This window comes from Acanthopagrus latus, chromosome 11, assembly GCF_904848185.1.
Source record: "Acanthopagrus latus isolate v.2019 chromosome 11, fAcaLat1.1, whole genome shotgun sequence".
Taxonomy (NCBI): Eukaryota; Metazoa; Chordata; class Actinopteri; order Spariformes; family Sparidae; genus Acanthopagrus; species Acanthopagrus latus.
In genome coordinates this window covers 14,187,321-14,205,183 of record NC_051049.1, presented here as the reverse complement: position 1 = coordinate 14,205,183, position 17,863 = coordinate 14,187,321, and the positions used below count along the sequence as shown (strand labels likewise).

Here is a 17,863-nt window from a genome sequence, read left to right as displayed (position 1 = left end):
TCAATATTAAACGATTTGTCATTCTACAACACAGGGTTGTACAGCAAGATGCAAGTTGTTAGTCCTACATGCTATGCAAGAAAAACATTTTTTTTGTGGTGGACTGTGGAGGTTGAGATAAGGAGCGTGAGCAAGGAAGCTTCTGCGTAGTCAAAGTAGTCTAGCTCTAAGTCTACTACTGTCCTCCTGTTTGTCCAGTCAAGTCTTTGCGTCTGCACTTTCAGACAGGGTGACAGGAGTGAAGGAGGAGACACTGACCCACCAGATGACCAGAGCCACGTTGGTGACGAGAAGCAGGTAGACACTCCTCAGCAGTCAGACCAGTCTCCAGCTGCAGTCCTGGACAGCAGCAAAGAGGACAATGAGACAGAACAGGACCAGGATAAATCTCAGCTCAGCTCCAGTGTGATCATCGAGGTGCCCAACGTTCAGTCATCTCTGGAGCTCTCCACGATCACAGGTACAGCTGTTGGTTTGTGGTCACTGGGCGCTGATACGTAGACTTTTTCACACTGTGCTTTATTAATTCATTTGATTTCTCTAGACCAGGCCAGAGCTTCATTTTCGCTGCACTCATTGTGGCTTGGCGGTGGGGGGGAGTAGGCATTTACTTCACACAGGATTCATTTCAAGAAGTTGGTATAGATGAGCCACACGTACTCATCAGTACGAATGTCTTTGGATACATTTGAGGTGAGAAATAGGCCATGCAGTTGCAGAGTCGTGACTTCGGGGTAAATTGTTGCTCCCGCAGTTCATTTTGTGAAGGATTCATCCATGTCATCTGCTAAAATAGTCCCCATAGTTCACTGATTCAGTTCACCACTGCAGGGCTGGCACTGGATATCCTCCTCGTCTCCTTCTCTCACCTGTCCTAACCTAGTCCATTTTTTCTTCTCCCCCTGACCTTCTCCAGTCAACAGTAAGGACCCCGAAACCTGTAAGTCAGAGAAAGAGGAGGCCGAGGAGACAAAGCCTGTCAACGCTGTGACTCCAGACAGCATGTTCATCTTCAAGCCTGACAACCCGTACGTAGCTACCGTGGACTCTCTGACGGGGTGTATTTCAACATCACAACATTGTCGTGATGAGGAAATAATGGCGCTCCAAACATCACATGTGCTTGGAATAAACTGCCCTGATTTGTTGCGTGACCTCCCTGCCTCTAGATTTGGGCCTGCACAGTATTACTCTTAGCAGATGTGGTACCTGACCTCTGCATCGCGTCTTCACTCTGCCATCTGCTCTCCCTCAGGGTGCGTCGAGCGTGTCACTACGTGGTGAACCTCCGGTACTTTGAAATGTCCATCCTGCTGGTCATAGCTGCTAGTAGCATAGCACTGGCTGCTGAGGACCCTGTCGCCACCTCCTCTGACTGGAATAAGGTTAGTGTATTCAGTATATATCACCTGTCTGATGGGGAAAGCTGTAACATTAATGACCTAATAGAAGCCAGAATATTTCTGCCGTTTCTACCAGCTCTTTATCTGTGCTCTGGGTCTAATAACTCCCTTGATCTACACTGAGCAGCACCATGAACAGAAAGAAAATATTTCTAAAGACCATTTCCTAAAACTGTTTCACAAAAGGCGCTAATGTGACTTGATGTGACTAATGTGCTGATGACTGAGATTGAAGTCTGAGACACACTGAGAGTCACAGGAGGAATCCAGCTATTTCACTTGTATCATATTATCATCATTTGAATGGACTGTTTTGTGCTAAACCTCAAGATTAGTGTGTAAAGTGTCATAAATTCAATGCAGCAAGTTGAAGAATTTTACCTTTTCCATGACCACATTGTTAAGCTTCCATGCCGGCGATGGCCGTGGCTGGCAGTATTATGTTTTTGCCTGGTCCATCTGTCTTTCTATCATGTTCTTTAGAACTCAATATCTCAAGAGCACTTTGAGGGAACTTCTTCAAATTCAGATCAAATGTCCACTTGGACTCAAGGGTGAACTGATTAGATTTGGGTGGTCAAAGGTCAAAGGTCAACTTCTTTGTGGCATCACAATTTTCCGCAAAAAAAATTCTGACCATTATTCAACGGCATAGCTCAGGAACAGTGACGTGACTGGTGCAACCATGAGGCGGCAAATCTATTTACAGTATTGATCTGTGATATACACTTGAACTGCCCTTTCACTGCTCTGTCTCATTGCAGGTTCTGCGGTATTTTGATTATGTGTTTACTGGAGTCTTCACATTTGAAATGATTATAAAGGTGAGTCACTGTCTGAAGATAATAGGATAATAATCATGCGTCATTGTGGGGATCGACGGATTGCAAGAAATGGTGCTAAAACATCAGAATACACCTTTTTTAACCATATAATTCCAGGATGGTTCTGCTCAACATCTAAACTAGCAATTAATTGTCCATTATGGAAAACTGAGGATAAGACAACTTTGTCTGATAACAAATGAAAGTCAAATTTGTTATGTGACACAATAAAATAAGTTATTTCCAACCACTTTAGCCAGTTAACCCTTTAAAAAAAGTAATGATGGCTTGCTGACCCTTATCTCCTGTTACATGTGGTTATTGGTTGACCAAAATAACAAAGACATTTTGTTTTATTTGAACATAGTCCCAAAGAAGTAAAATGAATCATCAATAAAGCAATTTACAGACAAGAAGTAAAGATTCAAGATTCGAGTATCTGAAGAACAAATTACCGCAGTGTTGCGCAGGAGGAATGTGTTTGTCTGCTTTCCTTTGCTGTTAATTATCTTGTGACTATCTTGCCTATCTTGTCTCATGTTCTCTGTTTAAAGTAACAAACAGTTTCAGGCTCAGTCCTCATTTAATTCAACCTGTTCAGTAGCTTGATTCTCTTTTGAATTCCAACACTGATACTTGAAATACCAACAAAAGAAATCGAGTTAAAGTTGACTCCCTCCCAGGAAGGACATCTCTTTCACCACAGACCTTTTGTTTTGTCTCTCAGATGATCGACCAGGGTCTGATCCTCCATGATGGCTCCTACTTCAGAGACCTGTGGAACATCCTGGACTTCATCGTCGTGGTGGGAGCACTGGTGGCCTTCGCCCTCTCGTCAGTCACATGGCTTATATTAGTCAACAATATGCGGTGTCTTTAAATCGGCTGCAACATGGCTTTTTGTGGCTGTAAATGTTGTTTGACTTCATGCAGCCACCTCTTCCATTTTGTTATAGTATTATAACTGTTAATATACATGTCCCTCTTTCCTGTTTGTGTCCGTCTGTGGATGGTGCCCCTGTGGGACTGACCTCCAGCAATGTGATGGGGTAAAAATTCAAAAAAGTCTTCCTCTATTCAAACAAATACCATCTTTAAATGTGCCGAATTGTGCAACATAAGTTGAACATGTCAGTTTACAAGTCCTGTACGATGGATGACTAAGGTGGGGGAAGGTGTTCTGAAGATCATGGTGCGTCTAAAAATGTGATATTTACTATAAAGCAACGGTGAGACGCTAACGCTGTCTGTCTCTGTGCACAGAAATAACAAAGGACGGGACATTAAGACCATCAAATCTCTGAGAGTGCTGCGAGTCCTCAGACCCCTGAAGACCATCAAGAGGCTTCCTAAACTCAAGGTCAGAGATGCTCTCTCTTTATATGTTCCTGTCATAAACCAGAGAGATGACACCAGTTGTGCAACATGCTGTATGTCTAGCTTTGGTTAAAAGTTTAAAAGATGCATTTGGGTGCGATTTTTGACCAAACGGAACATTCCTCACAACTACCATACATACGGACCAGAGCGACTGACGAAAAATTGGCCTCCAAGGATAGCACACGTGTCACTCTTTTACAAGCATATCTCAGTGTCCACTTGCACACACAGCAACAGAAACCTACCCTGTAGCTTAGAGATATCTCCTTATTCATCTCTTGTAGCTGCATGTCGCAGACCTGAGCAGAGGGGTAGAAAAAGAGCGAGCAGACAGACGAGGCGATAAACCATGAGGTGACAAACTGAGAGCATTGGGGCATGAAGACGTGTTGTCAGGGCTGGGATCCCCAAGCTTCACACGTAGTCTGTCTACAGGGAGAGAACGAGCAGAGGAGGGGAGATGAGGACACGTCAAAGCACAAATATACACAGGTTGATATCCCACCTCAGTGGAAACAAGAAGAAACTCAATGGAAACTGAGGGGGATAAAGAGGAAAGGAAGGTGACCTTCAGGGAATAAAGAAAAAAAGTAGGAGAGGGTTTAAATGAAATGCAGGGCCTGAGAAGCAGCTGGAGGATTGTCTGCTGTCAGGCAGCTGTCCTATATATATATATATATATATATATACTCTTCAGAAATCAATAGTATATGTTAAATATTTATGTGCATCAGTCTTGACCCGCATGTCTCTTCCAGGCGGTGTTCGACTGCGTGGTGACGTCTCTGAAGAACGTCTTCAACATCTTGATCGTCTACAAGCTCTTCATGTTCATCTTTGCCGTCATCGCCGTGCAGCTCTTCAAGGGGAAGTTTTTCTACTGCACTGACAGCTCCAAGGACACAGAGAAGGACTGCCAGTAATACTCATCACATTACTATATTCTCTTTCTTTCTTTCTTTCTTTCTTTCTTTCTTTCTTTCTTTCTTTCTTTCTTTCTTTCTTTCTTTCTTTTGCCACATCTCTCTCGTTTGTTTCTTTCTTTAGTTACTTTCTTCTCTTCCCTCCACCTTTCTGCCCTTCCTTCTTTCCACCTTTCATTCAGTCTAGCGCAGCATGCCCTCCTTAAACTAGACACTAAAGATAGCAAAATTGTTGCAAATGTTACAAAATCCCCTCAACAGCAACACAATCCTATAAGTCTTTTGTTTGATATGTCTTTATTAAGACGTTCTCTTGTTGTGCCTGGTCTCCTCTGTCTCCTCCAGGGGCTACTACATCATTTTCGGGAGGGACAAGAAGGAGATGAAGAGGAGAGAGTGGAAGAGACACGAGTTTCACTACGACAACGTCATCTGGGCTCTGCTCACTCTCTTCACTGTCTCCACAGGAGAGGGGTGGCCTCAGTGAGTGTCCGGTTGTCGTGCAGGGCGAGGAAGCTCAACATGCAGAAGCTCTCCCGCATATCGTTTTACATTCTTCTCCATTCAGAGGGCTCGTTAGCTTTTATGAGCATTATAACCTTTTAACATCTGTCTTGTTCTTTGGTAATGCTCAAATCTGACCTTTGATTAAGGAAATATATTAGATGTGATTAATTTAACAAAGATTTTCTCATTCATTCTCATTCTCATTCCGTGGGTTTGTACTGTTCCAGCCCTTGTTAACTACAAATAAATTAAAAAACAATTTCCTCCTCCAAATGGCAAGTTGGCATACGATCCGCAGCACAGTAAACAAATACCAAACTAAAAACTGCTGTAACACATGATGTAATTTCTGAAGGGGACTTTTCCTGCACGTGATGTTAGTTCATGTTCATTGAAACTTCTCGTATTCAGTGGGTCTTGATGTTATCGTGCTTTTTCTTTCGTGCCAAACAGTTGAAGTTTTTTCTTTTGGTCGCTGGAGTTTCATTCACGTTAGCATTGGTTAGCAGTTAGCTCTTTTCTTTCAGGGTTCTGCAGCACTCGGTGGATGTGACGGAGGAGGACAGAGGCCCGAGCCACGGCAACAGGATGGAGATGTCCATCTTCTACGTCATCTACTTTGTCGTCTTTCCCTTCTTCTTCGTCAACATCTTCGTGGCTCTCATCATCATCACCTTCCAGGAACAGGGGGATAAGATGATGGAGGAGTGCAGCCTGGAAAAGAATGAGGTAGAAGGGAGCAAAGAACAACGCTTCTTCCTCTGTCTGTTGTGTTTCTTTTGTGTCCCTGTGTTTTTTTCACACTTTGAGTTTGATCACACCTTTTTGTTCTCGTTGTGTCTCCTTCTCTCCGTCTTTTATGCAAAGATTTACAGTCTAGTCTGTACGGAAGCCCAGAAGGGCAAGTGAGATTTTCCTTTTTGTTTTTTCTGGTGATTAACATTTTTTTCTCTCCCGTGTTTATGACTTGAGAACCAGTGAAAAAGAGTTGTTGCCAGTAATCTTTCAGTTCCTTTTTTTTTTTTTTTTAACTGTGAAAACACCCCATGTCTGAAACCAACTTTGTTTGTTTTTCAGAAAAAGAAACTCAGGGGTTTAAAAATAAAAGAGTTTATTTACTTTCTTTCAGGAGAATTCCTAAGTGATATTTTTTTCTCGTGTTTTATGCAGATGGAAGTAAATAGGTAAATTAAAAAGATTATCCCGGTAAAACCTTCTTTTTATCAGTTCTAAAGTCTTAAACACAGAAGACAATTTCGACCAGATTTAAAATTCAGCAAATCGATCACCAGAAAAAAAGGTTGAAATATGCTCTGACTGTCTTGGTAAATCTGTTCATCTACTTCTTCTTAAAAGTTAAAAGCAAGTAAAAAAGAGCATTTAATTAAGGTGGATCGACTGTGTGCTGTGGGTTTTTGACTGTTTCATGCTTCCCTCTTTCCTCTATCTGTTATTCTTTGTTTTTTAGCGGGCGTGCATTGACTTCGCCATCAGCGCCAAGCCTCTGACCCGTTACATGCCCCAGAACCGGCACACGTTCCAGTACCGCCTGTGGCATTTTGTGGTGTCGCCCTCTTTTGAGTACACCGTCCTCGCCATGATCGCTCTCAACACCATTGTACTGATGATGAAGGTGAGCGTAATCAAAGACAGTGAAAGTGGGGAGCAGAATCAGAGGACGTACTCTGAGACTGCTGGTTTTGCCATCGTCTACTTCTGTCTCCTCAATCTCAGCGGCATATTCTGTCATGAACTTGCGACTGTTAACACTTTGGTTTTAAAATAAACCAAGACGTGTCACTCCCAACTGGAAACATGGCTCTGTAGAAGCTGATGAGTCCCACCTTGTCACACTGTGATGTTTTAGTGTTTTTCCGCCCTTCTCTCGCCACTATTTATTTCCGCAACTGGCCTTTTCTTGGGCCGTGCTGGTTATTCAGAGAGACAGGCAGTCAGACAGACAGACGCGGGGTGACTCATCCTGTATTAAATATTGATCTATAATGTCCAGGGGCTGCTATTTAGCATGACCTCATTAACTGTGGCTGCAGCCCCCAGAGGAATGACTCCTTTTATAGTGCGACAGATGAGAGGTGCAGAGACTGAGGGACTATTTATGGGTCTGGAGGAATCTTCCATCAACCTGTAGATCTGCAGGGTGCAGCGCTGAAGTTCATACTGTTATCAGACCTGTATCATCAGGTTACACTGCAGTCAACCAGTCAGGGAATATTCCACTTTTTTTAAATCCCACTCACACGGCACATTTCTTGCTGTTTAAACCCTGCCGTCTTTCTTTTTTTCAGTATTACTCTGCCCCGCCGGCATACGACTCCGTACTGAAGCACCTGAACACGGCGTTCACTGTTCTCTTCTCTGTTGAGTGTGTCCTCAAGATCTTGGCCTTCGGCTTTCTGGTAAGAGAAAAGAGCAACACGCAGCCTGAATGTGGATCCTTTTTTGAAGTTACTAAGAGCGTCTTTCCTGTTTTCCACAGAACTACTTTCGAGACACGTGGAACATTTTTGACTTCATCACTGTTTTGGGCAGCATCACAGAGATCGTGGTAGACCTGCAGGTGATAAGAATAATCAGTAATCAGTCGAGAGAGAGAGCGAGTATGCCTGCACCGCTTCAGTATTAATGTGAACATCAGTACTGTATTCCTGTATTAAACACCATCAGTAAACACCGGTGTCCCTCCCCTCTCCTAGTTTGTTGATACGTTCAACATGAGCTTTTTGAAGCTCTTCCGAGCAGCTCGTCTCATCAAACTTCTGAGGCAAGGTTACACCATCCGAATTCTCCTGTGGACCTTCGTCCAGTCCTTCAAGGCTTTGCCGTACGTCTGCCTGCTCATCGCCATGCTCTTCTTCATCTATGCCATCATTGGGATGCAGGTTAGAGAGACACACGCCCGATCGATCTCTGTCTCTCTCTGGAGATGGTGTTTAAGCATATGATCCGCCAAAGTGACCATTCACCTGATGTCCTGCCTGTTTCCTGTCTGTTCCTTTGTGAATCAGGTGTTTGGAAACATTAAGCTGAATGACAAGACTCACATTACCCAGCACAACAACTTCAAGACCTTCTCTGGCGCTCTCATGCTGCTCTTCAGGTAGGACACCTTGACATCTTCAGTCCTGTTCTCCGGGTAGCTTTGGACTTTATGTTGTTTGTTTCAGATCCATGTAGTCGTAACTGGAGCTACTCCATGACCTAATCTGAAACTTAAACCTGCGGCGCAGTATTGTGAACTGGTGGAGTGAGGCTTGAACGTAACAGACATTCATTTACGTGTAAATGTCCCACACTGCAAGTTTAACACTTTGTCACTCAGCACACTCAATCCAATTACTTACCTTCAGCACTGCAGAGCAGAGTTACCATCTCGTGTCCCTTTTAAATCGAGTTGCAAAGCCATCAATATGTTCCTTCACTTTGTTCGTTGAGCAACACATTTCCTTAATGTAGTCTGAATAATGATGCAGGGCTGCAGTAGTAAGGTTTTGCTTTCTAATTACCCAAGAGGCTCCTCGGTGTCAGGGGATGATAGATGCTGCAGTGTACCACTTACCTCCTTAACAAATAGCTCGCCAGACACTTCGAGAGGGTTACATCTGGTGAGGAAGAACACAGTGTCAAATAATGAATTGGCTCTCAAGACCAAAGTGTTGAGCAATGATACTGTACTTGTTTTTACATGTAAACATGATTTAAAAAAGAAATATCCCTTTGGATTTGGTTTGATTTGAAAAATGACATATTGCAGAACAAAAAAATACATAAACTGCTGTATAAAATGACGGCATCATCATTTAAAGGCATCAAAAGATCAGCTCTGTTGTTTATTACACTTACTGGAAATGTATGCATTGGACTGCACAGCCCTGTGTCACATTTAGAGTGTGTCAGCTGTCTCTGAAGCGAGGGGTGCTTTGATTGCACCTTCCAGATGGCAGACACAACTGTGAATAAACTGTGAGGTGGACCACTCAGTCTTAACCAACCTGCCCCTTCTGTGTGCGTCCAGGAGTGCCACAGGGGAGTCGTGGCAGGAGATCATGTTGTCCTGTCTCGGGGGACAGAAGTGTGAGAAGGACCCAGCGGTAACAGAGTCGTTGCCAGACGGGGGCTGTGGCTCCGACTTCGCCTATTTCTACTTTGTTTCATTCATCTTCTTCAGCTCCTTCCTGGTAAGACAAGGAAACCAGAGTGTGAGGGATCCCTCTAAAACACAATAACGAAACCTCTCGTGTTTCAACCTAGTGTGTCCATTGTGTCTTGTTGCGTTATTGTCTTTGCATTTTGAGGGCTATTCTAATATTTCCCCTGTCAAGCACCTTCGGCTCATCCAAACAAAGTCATGGCTTCTCCTTCCTCCTCTGTTTGTCTCCTGTCCAGATGCTGAACCTTTTTGTGGCCGTGATCATGGACAACTTTGAATATCTGACCAGAGACTCGTCCATCTTGGGTCCACACCACCTGGATGAGTTCGTCCGGATCTGGGGGGAGTATGACCGTGCCGCCTGGTCAGTGTCTCTCTGTCTTTATGCTACACCTACATCTCACAAATAGCGTAGTTGTTTTCAGTGTTGTTAAATGATGTGTTATACAGTTATGCTGTCAAGTATAAAAAGGCTAAATCAACTCTATGACACACACTGGATGTAAAAAGCTATTTGATGTTTGAATCTGGCGTTTGAATTAGCTGCAACAGGGGTAGATGCTAACAGTCACTGATAACCATCCCCAAACCACTTCACCAGCCTTCAGAAAAGTGTTTTTTTTTAAGTTCCCATGAAGTCAAAATTGCTGTTCTCACCTATACATCGATATCACACCCAACAGTAGCAAGAGCGTGCACTCGGAGGCATTTGTTTTTTTGTTGTTTTTTTTCGTCCAATGAACGTTTTATGTATTCATGATGCTGAAACTGATGTTGAAGATGAAGAAGAAGAAGAAGAAGAGCGTCACCAGAGGTTGTTAGGGGACATCAACAATTACTGGACAAAAATATAACTAAAAATTGTACAAAACCCCACCTTCAAAACTTTATTCAGTGATTTCAGTGAAATTGGCTCATCTGTTACAAAGAAAATATTGTTTTGGCTGCTCTCAGCCTACACTGCCTGGAGCAGCTCCTAAATGAACACCTCAGGACTGTACAAGGCCTCTGAGAACCATGACAGAGTCCATTAGGGGAACCAGGTTGATTTATGGAGTTTCCTGGTTGACTGATACCATTAACTTTCTTTCTTAAGTAAGTTCTAATGAAGCTGATAGCTCAGTAAGCAAACCAGCGAAGACATCCACCTCGGTTCTGTATTCCCTCCGTCAGACTAGCCTCGTCTTCTCAGGGTGTCGGGGGCGTTTTTTGTCATCCTGGTTCAGCTGTCATCTCTGGAAGCTGCCAGTCCATGGAGAGCGATGGCGGCTGGGGTGGGGCGGTGGGGCGCAACGTACATTCTGCATTACTGGCTGCTTAATGTTTTTTACAGGAAAACACGTAACTATGCTGAAGCAGCTAGCGTTTGATTGGCCGTTTTATGGGGACTTTAAGGCACACTGCGGAGGATTTGTCCGTTGCTGTTGGTAAACAGACCCTTCAAAGTTACCAAAACAAAGTTATTTGTGATAGTTTGCCAACGGTTGCATTTCAGAGCACAAGTAAATACGCCTACACCTCCACACAGCCCTCCAGATTTTATGTAAATACAGCCAAAAGCACTCAAACAGACACCAAGACCTGCAGCTCCCATTCTCCGCCTGTGGAAGGAAGCCTGAAATGTCCCGAGCGCAACAAGTAAAAGTCGATACACCACCACACACCTTTAGTTGGTCATTAATAGATAGATAGATAGATAGATAGATAGATAGATAGATAGATAGATAGATAGATAGATAGATAGATAGATAGATAGATAGATAGATAGATAGATAGATAGATCGTCATGGAATACAAGGCTGCAATGACGCTCAACTAAAGACATGTATGTTCTTTCCAGTGGTAGGATCCACTATAAGGAGATGTACAAAGTTGTGCGCACTATCTCACCTCCCCTGGGCTTTGGAAAGAACTGCCCACACAGGGTGGCATGCAAGGTTTGGTTCCCCCGCGTCAACAAACCCCTCCCCTCACTCTGCCTCTTTGGTGTGGGATGCTTCCTGACCTCCTCCTATCCCTCTTTTCCCTCCCTTCACTAGCTGTCACCGCCCTGCTTGACCTTTAGGGGTGTGTTACTCAGGTCAAAGAATGGCGACACTCCAAACGCAGGGTACTAAGGCACAGGACATCCCCGACAAACGTGATTTTATCGTGTTTTTTATAAAAAAGAATTTAAATCCCGCTTTTGACGCAGTGAGGAGAAACGTGGGGGGAGTCTGTGTCTTTCTACCCTTTGGATCTGGTGTTAGATGATTGTAGTTCTCTCTGGCACACACAGACGCCAACAGCATGTAAGTATCTTATTTTCTGTACCAGATCCAGAGAGGCTGTCATTCCTTTGCTCATCCTGTCCAGGGTTTTTCCTCCTTTTTCCAGTTTTCTATGCCCTGACGGCAGCATAGAAAGAATACAGCCTATTTTATTTCTCCTACTTTCTCCTCCTCTGTGATTTCTTGGAATAACCCTTTCTCTTGTATCTCCTTCATCCTGTTTTCTTTTACCCTACACATCCCCTCCTGTGACCTTTTCGCACTCCCTGACTCCTCCAACCGTTACTCAACTTCTCCTCCACCTCCGGCATCATCCCTCTTCCTCTCCCTCCCTCTCTCCTCCCCTTCTTTCTTTCCCATCGCCACCTTCATGGCTACTTGGCGCCCCCAGTGGTCGTATCCATTACACTGACATGTATGAGATGTTGACCAACATGTCGCCACCTCTAGGCCTGGGCAAGAAATGCCCCTCCAAGTTGGCATATAAGGTAGACTGAACGCAAGCGACGCAACAGCCGCTGCCTCTGTATTCTAATCAAAGAGGACAAGCATTGTCAAAGCTTGTTTCTGTGTGTCGTACGTCGGGAAAGCAAGGCATTTTGTCTGTCAAGTACATGAGTATTGCTTGTTGAAACAGTTTAAGTTTGTCTCTGGCAGATGATTAACCGCTGCAGTAATGATTGCCTGTTTTGCTTTGCATCTTGACAGTAAAAAAAAAAAAAAAGACGTCATCATTTTTTTGTTTGTTTTTTTGCTGTTATCTGATGAAAGCGTCTCAGTGGCGTTTATTTCTCTAAAATCAGTTAGAGAGCATCAATGGGAAAGTCGTCAAACATCTACATGCTTAATCTGCTGTCAAATGTTCTCATGTCTTTCACACTTACTTCTCTCTGTCTGCACGTGCCTCCCACCACAGCCCGGCATTGAGTCTGTGTGTGTGATGATGTGATGTGCTGGATGTGTTGTTGTGATGTCTGTTTAGCCTGAAAGCATGCTTCATCTGAGATCAAGTTCTGTGTGAGTTTTGTCCACTTTTTTTTTTTTTTTTTTTTTTTAATGAACCTAGATAAACAGACGGACGGGAGCGAAAATACAGTTTTCATTTCCAGATCTCAAAACACGATCTTTCTTCGTGTTTCTCGAGCTTGACAGTCATCAACAGGCAGTCTAGCCAGTTTTATCGTGTTCATCGTGTAATTACTGCGTCTTTCGTCTCAAAACAAGATGCGGTGGATAATTACACGGTTTTCGGCTCCGTCCTTCTGTGTACGTCAGCAAGGTTTTGTTCGTTTTTGTTTAAACAAAGGAAACTGTGCTATATGAAATGTTGATTAAAGTGAAAGCTTACTGTTTCTTTGTTGTGACTCCCAGAAAAGCTGTGGTCGCTCATCATTTAAGGCAGAGTGTCAACGGTTAGTCAGTTAATCACTTCACTGAACAAAAATGAAACGCCAACTTTGATTCATCGTTTCAGTGATGTTTCAAGCAGGAATGTTAAACATTTGCTTGCTCCAGCTCCTTAAATGTCAGGATTTGATGCATTCCTTTGCCATTTATGACTTTAAATGAAGAGTCTTTGGGTTTTGGACAGTTGATTGGACAAAAGAAGCAATTCGAGGGACATCACTTTTGGCTCTTGGCGGACATTAATCATGAAAAATAATCACCAGATTAATCAAAAATGAAGTCTAAACAATCATATTTTTAATAAGATAGAAGCCCTGAAATCATAATTTGACTGTCTAATTATCTCCATAACAGGTTCATGGGTGAGGAGGCAAACTCACTGATAATGTTCCACTTTGTCTTTTGATCTGGAACTTGTTTAAATGTTTTGGAATGAAAGGAGCAAGCGATATTTTAGTGATCAGTAACTTTTTGGCCTTTCTGCCTGTGGCCCAACTTGATAATGTCAAATCCGAACTGTTCATTGTCAAGTCTGCAGGCTAAATGATTTGTCATGGTTTGCGACAGCAACCTCTTAAGAATAAGTACCAGAACACTGTAATTTGTTATTTTGAGATATTAAGGATATTAAGTCAACATGATGAAGACAAAATGGCTTCATTTCACTATGATCCACCACAGCCGCTCTGGGCTTCCACTTCTGCTTTCTGATCTGTTGTATGAATTTTGGCGCGTTTTACTGATGAAGACACTTCTCTCTGCCGCCATCAGAGACTCGTCCTGATGAACATGCCCGTGGACGAGGACATGGCTGTTCACTTCACCTCCACCCTCATGGCCCTCATCCGCACTGCCCTGGAGATCAAGATTGCCAGAGGTTGGACTGCATATCAAATCAAGAGCTTTCACGCATTGACTGTGATGAAAAACACTTCATCTGCTTGTGTGCGTGTGTGTGTGTGTTATCTCCAGGAGGGGAGGACAGAAATCAGATGGACCTGGACCTGCAGAAGGAGATCAGTGTCATCTGGCCTCATCTCTCTCAGAAGTCGTTAGAGCTGCTGGTTCCCATTAACAAAGGTATATTTCCATTATCACAGTAGTCGGAGTACTTAATGTCATTTAATTTGATCATGTTCTCTTGAAGTTCTCATATCTATGGCCTGATGGTTTCTGCTTTCTCCCTTTTCAGCCAGTGACATGACCATTGGGAAGATCTACGCCGCCATGATGATCATGGACTACTACAAGCAGAGCAAAGCCAAGAAGCTCCGACAGCAACTGGAGGAGCAGGTGCTTTTCTTTTTTTCCCTTCTAGTTATTCCTGTGAGGCACCCAGAAGTCACTGAAGTGCAGTGGTTTTATAGCATGAATGAGCTACGTTCGTCATCTAACAATTCACATTTTTCACTGCTCAATGCTTTAATTTATATTTGTCGTTATTTATTCCCTCCTCCGGGCCAGGATAACCTTTATTATGAGGAAGTAACTTAACTGTTTTAAAGTCAGTCAGCCCTTCATTTCATTACCTTTAAAAGAGCAAAAATTAGATCAATGGCACAAAACAACCTGAATAGAGCCTCTTCCACAGGATTTTTGTTGTTGTTGTTTCAAAATACTTTACATTTTGTTTCTATGGCACCTTGATTTCATCTGAAGACCCACTGAGATGGAGATCTATTTTACAGCAGAGACCCGGCCAAGGTTTCAACCATACAAAAAAATCCCAAAATATGAAATTTATGAAACACAGTGTCTCCTTCACCATACTCCCAATGATAAATGTGTCTAACTGTAGCCTTCTATGAATCTACCTACTCAATGATAAGGTCTTTTCAGTACTTTCATGGCTTAACAAAGTGATAGCAGGATAAGCCTTGTGAATGTGCCAGTGCAAAATTAATTTACGACGTAAGACAAACATGGGGCACGACCATCAGAGGTGATCTGATTCGCAGATAGCGGTCGAAAAGGTGAATATCACCTGATACTAATGTTCAATGATATATCGGTTCTTGCGAATGTGACTGTTGTAATTGGAGCAGTGCTTTATAGCCTGTTTTTTTAAAATCTCTCTTTGTGTTTCAGAAACACGCTCCTATGTTCCAGCGTATGGATGCCTCCTCTCTGCCTCAAGAAATCCTATGCAACGCCAAATCCCTTTCATTCCTCAGGCACAGTGCCGGATCTGCTCTGTAAATACTCAACTTTCATTTTCTCCTCACAGTCGTTTACACTGGTTCATGGTTATTTATGCAGGTAGAAACAGAGCCATCTGGATTTCTGTAGTTAGAATCTGACCTCTGTCTTCACTGACCTTCTGTTCCTGCATTGTCGTCAAAAATAATTGACACAATTCTTGCGTGTATGTAATGCAGCCGTCCTGTCTGTCTGTGTGTGTGCGTGCTCCTTCAGCACCAGAGGAGGTTTTGTGGCACTCAGCCCGATTTCTCCCCAAGAGATGTTCCTGCAGCCGCTGTCTCGCTCCAGGGAGGAGAAGGAGGAGGAGGAGGAGGAGGACGGCGACGAGTACCATTCACCCTACCACCCATACCACCGCCCACATCACCACCACCATCATTTACACACACTGGTAACCGCCTACATGTAGCGTCGAGAAAGGAATAAGCTTGCTGAGGGTGAACTTTAGGTCAACGAAACCCATCAGCAGTCAATGATGCAGTTGCCTTGCGAAAAGTTGCAGTCGCACTTTTTTGCAAGAGAATGATGAGATAATGATATTACGGTGAACACAGAGACTCAGACTCAGTAAAATGTCTGAGGTTTAAATCTTGAGACTTTGGGGGAGAACAAAAAAAAAAACAGGAGAAACAGCTGACCCTCTCTTCTTCTGTGGTATTTGCATAGGTGCCAGATGTAGTGGAGTATAACCAAGTGATGCAGCAGGCGAGACAGGACCAAACAGCTATTAAATCACCTCAGCGGACAGCGTCTATCAGAGCGTCCTCCATGCCCAGGCTGGCTGTTGATCCACAGGTAAAGAAGATTAAATACCTTGACTCAACCCTATATGTAATCCTGAACAACTCTTGTATTCAGGAAGTGCTTTAAAAGTCAACAAATAATCAAAATGTACATATTTTATTTGTCCACACATGTCAACACAGTCATTATAGCATGGTTACTTACAGTGAGTGTTTCCCTCTGTGTTTGTGGGATGTGTGTGTAGCCTGGGCTGTCAGCAGACAGTAAGCTGATGAAGCGCTCCTTCTCCACCATCGGAGACCAGTGTGTGAACGGCCTTTGGCAGGAGCAGCACTCTCTGGAGAGAGTCAGTCCTGACGACACATACAGGCCACGGCAGAGGAGCTACAGAGGTCATATTATGTTACTGAAACACCTCCTCATGCATATTCTGAGTTGTTTGGTTTGATTTTTGAAGCGAATCAATTCACAGTATCTGTTGCTTAATACTTAAAGGTGCACTATGTAGCTTTTTTTAGCCACTGTTCTATTAACTTATGGCCTTTTTGTTCTCACCCATCCCTCAATCAATATACAAGCCTTACTTTCTTCTATTTTTTTGCAAACGCAAATGTAAACATGTGGCTTTAAAGTAGTTCTTGTTACAAATTGAAAATTAAGTTTATATTGAATAAACAACCACATTGAAACAGTATTATTAACTGGAAATGAGAATTTTCATTGCTCCTGAGGTGCCCATGTTGACCATTTTGCTTATGGAAATGGAAGTCGGTCATTAAAACAGAAATGGCTTTGACTAATTGATAACAAACAGTTCGTGCAATGTTCTTCAATTTACTTACTGAAATCTGCACGTCTGCTTCTCAGGTCCGAGAATCAACCACAGAGAAACAAGCAGCCATGAGAGAGGGCGGTCTAAGGAGCGGCGCCACCTCCTGTCTCCTGATGTGTCCCGCTGCAACTCTGAGGAGCGCAGCCGGGATCCATCGTGTGAAAGGAGAGAGTCCCGTTCACCGAGCGAGGGACGAGCGAGCACCTTACAGAAACAGGTAGAAGTGCACATACACGCTGATGGACCTGATATTGTGCTGGTTTGTTTTGTACAGTGAAGTAGACCTGTGGATTGAACCATTAAAGTCTGGATACAGCACAGGAGATGGCACCCCGTTCAAAATGCCTGGATCTTCCATGTTGTGCGGCCCACAACTTCCGGTTCTGCTCTTGGCTAACTTGAATAGAGATTAAATGATTTAATCGTGTGGCTCTTGTAGACTTTCCAGATTTTATTGGAACAAATGGCTCAACTTGGGAGAGTGAAACAAATCATTTCAAGGGGATTTTGAAGTCTCCAACCTTTACAGCCACTTCATCCACAACATAAGGTTATGGCAAAAGTCTTTTTGGACCCCAGTGCATCATGCAACGTTGTAATTACATGATTGGTCACTACCACTGTTGGCTTCAAAGTTCTTCTTTGGGGCTTGACTCAAAGTCTCTAGTGGGCACACTCACTATGGACCCCACAACAAGGAAGATCTGGGTAACTTCATACCCGGTAAGTCAAGCTTTTTTGGCTTCATGCGCCATGGAACAACTTTCATAGGAATGAACCAGGTGTTATCTCCAGTGCTGTGTCCAGATATTAATTAAATCAGTTGCTTGAGTAGACCATATTCACACAGCAGCCATTTTCCTCTGACGTCATGCTCAAGGTGGGAAGCTCAGATGCTTGGGTAATGTCATGCCACTGTGTTCAAGGGTTGCAAGTCATTAAAACAAAGGGAATCTGACAAAGTGTTGTCATTTCACCACTTCCTGATCAATCAGCAATAGTGAAAATGTAGGGGTACATCAGGCCATGGTTCAAAGCAAACAACATATTTTATTACCCGTTTGCTAACATTAGCATTCAACCACATCATTAATATGGCTGTTTGCTTAGTGTGTTTTACTCCCAGGCTTATGCATCAATATTTTTGGATAAATTGACCCCTCTCCTATGATATCATGTAACACTACTGAACGCCAATGTTAG

General features: G+C 43.3%; 1 protein-coding gene across 6 annotated transcripts in view; it reads left to right on the top strand.

Annotated features, from left to right (window-relative positions):
- Positions 1–17,863, top strand: part of LOC119028470 (voltage-dependent R-type calcium channel subunit alpha-1E) — a 105,515-nt gene that overhangs the window by 84,612 nt on the left and 3,040 nt on the right. For 3 of the 6 annotated variants that reach the window (XM_037114496.1, XM_037114501.1, XM_037114502.1), the window contains 26 exons: positions 225–460; positions 917–1,028; positions 1,256–1,385; positions 2,168–2,227; positions 2,955–3,061; positions 3,265–3,276; positions 3,491–3,587; positions 4,366–4,526; positions 4,876–5,013; positions 5,565–5,766; positions 6,506–6,670; positions 7,344–7,454; positions 7,535–7,615; positions 7,752–7,937; positions 8,064–8,155; positions 9,071–9,233; positions 9,442–9,569; positions 11,867–11,963; positions 13,654–13,759; positions 13,855–13,962; positions 14,075–14,175; positions 14,971–15,077; positions 15,298–15,475; positions 15,751–15,879; positions 16,073–16,220; positions 16,696–16,877. In XM_037114496.1, the coding sequence (XP_036970391.1) occupies positions 225–460; positions 917–1,028; positions 1,256–1,385; positions 2,168–2,227; positions 2,955–3,061; positions 3,265–3,276; positions 3,491–3,587; positions 4,366–4,526; positions 4,876–5,013; positions 5,565–5,766; positions 6,506–6,670; positions 7,344–7,454; positions 7,535–7,615; positions 7,752–7,937; positions 8,064–8,155; positions 9,071–9,233; positions 9,442–9,569; positions 11,867–11,963; positions 13,654–13,759; positions 13,855–13,962; positions 14,075–14,175; positions 14,971–15,077; positions 15,298–15,475; positions 15,751–15,879; positions 16,073–16,220; positions 16,696–16,877 (3,337 nt within the window). Of the gene's footprint in view, positions 1–224; positions 461–916; positions 1,029–1,255; positions 1,386–2,167; positions 2,228–2,954; positions 3,062–3,264; positions 3,277–3,490; positions 3,588–4,365; positions 4,527–4,875; positions 5,014–5,564; positions 5,767–6,505; positions 6,671–7,343; positions 7,455–7,534; positions 7,616–7,751; positions 7,938–8,063; positions 8,156–9,070; positions 9,234–9,441; positions 9,570–11,045; positions 11,143–11,866; positions 11,964–13,653; positions 13,760–13,854; positions 13,963–14,074; positions 14,176–14,970; positions 15,078–15,297; positions 15,476–15,750; positions 15,880–16,072; positions 16,221–16,695; positions 16,878–17,863 lie in introns of all 6 variants that reach the window. The other 3 variants (XM_037114497.1, XM_037114500.1, XM_037114499.1) reach the window with 3 other exon arrangements.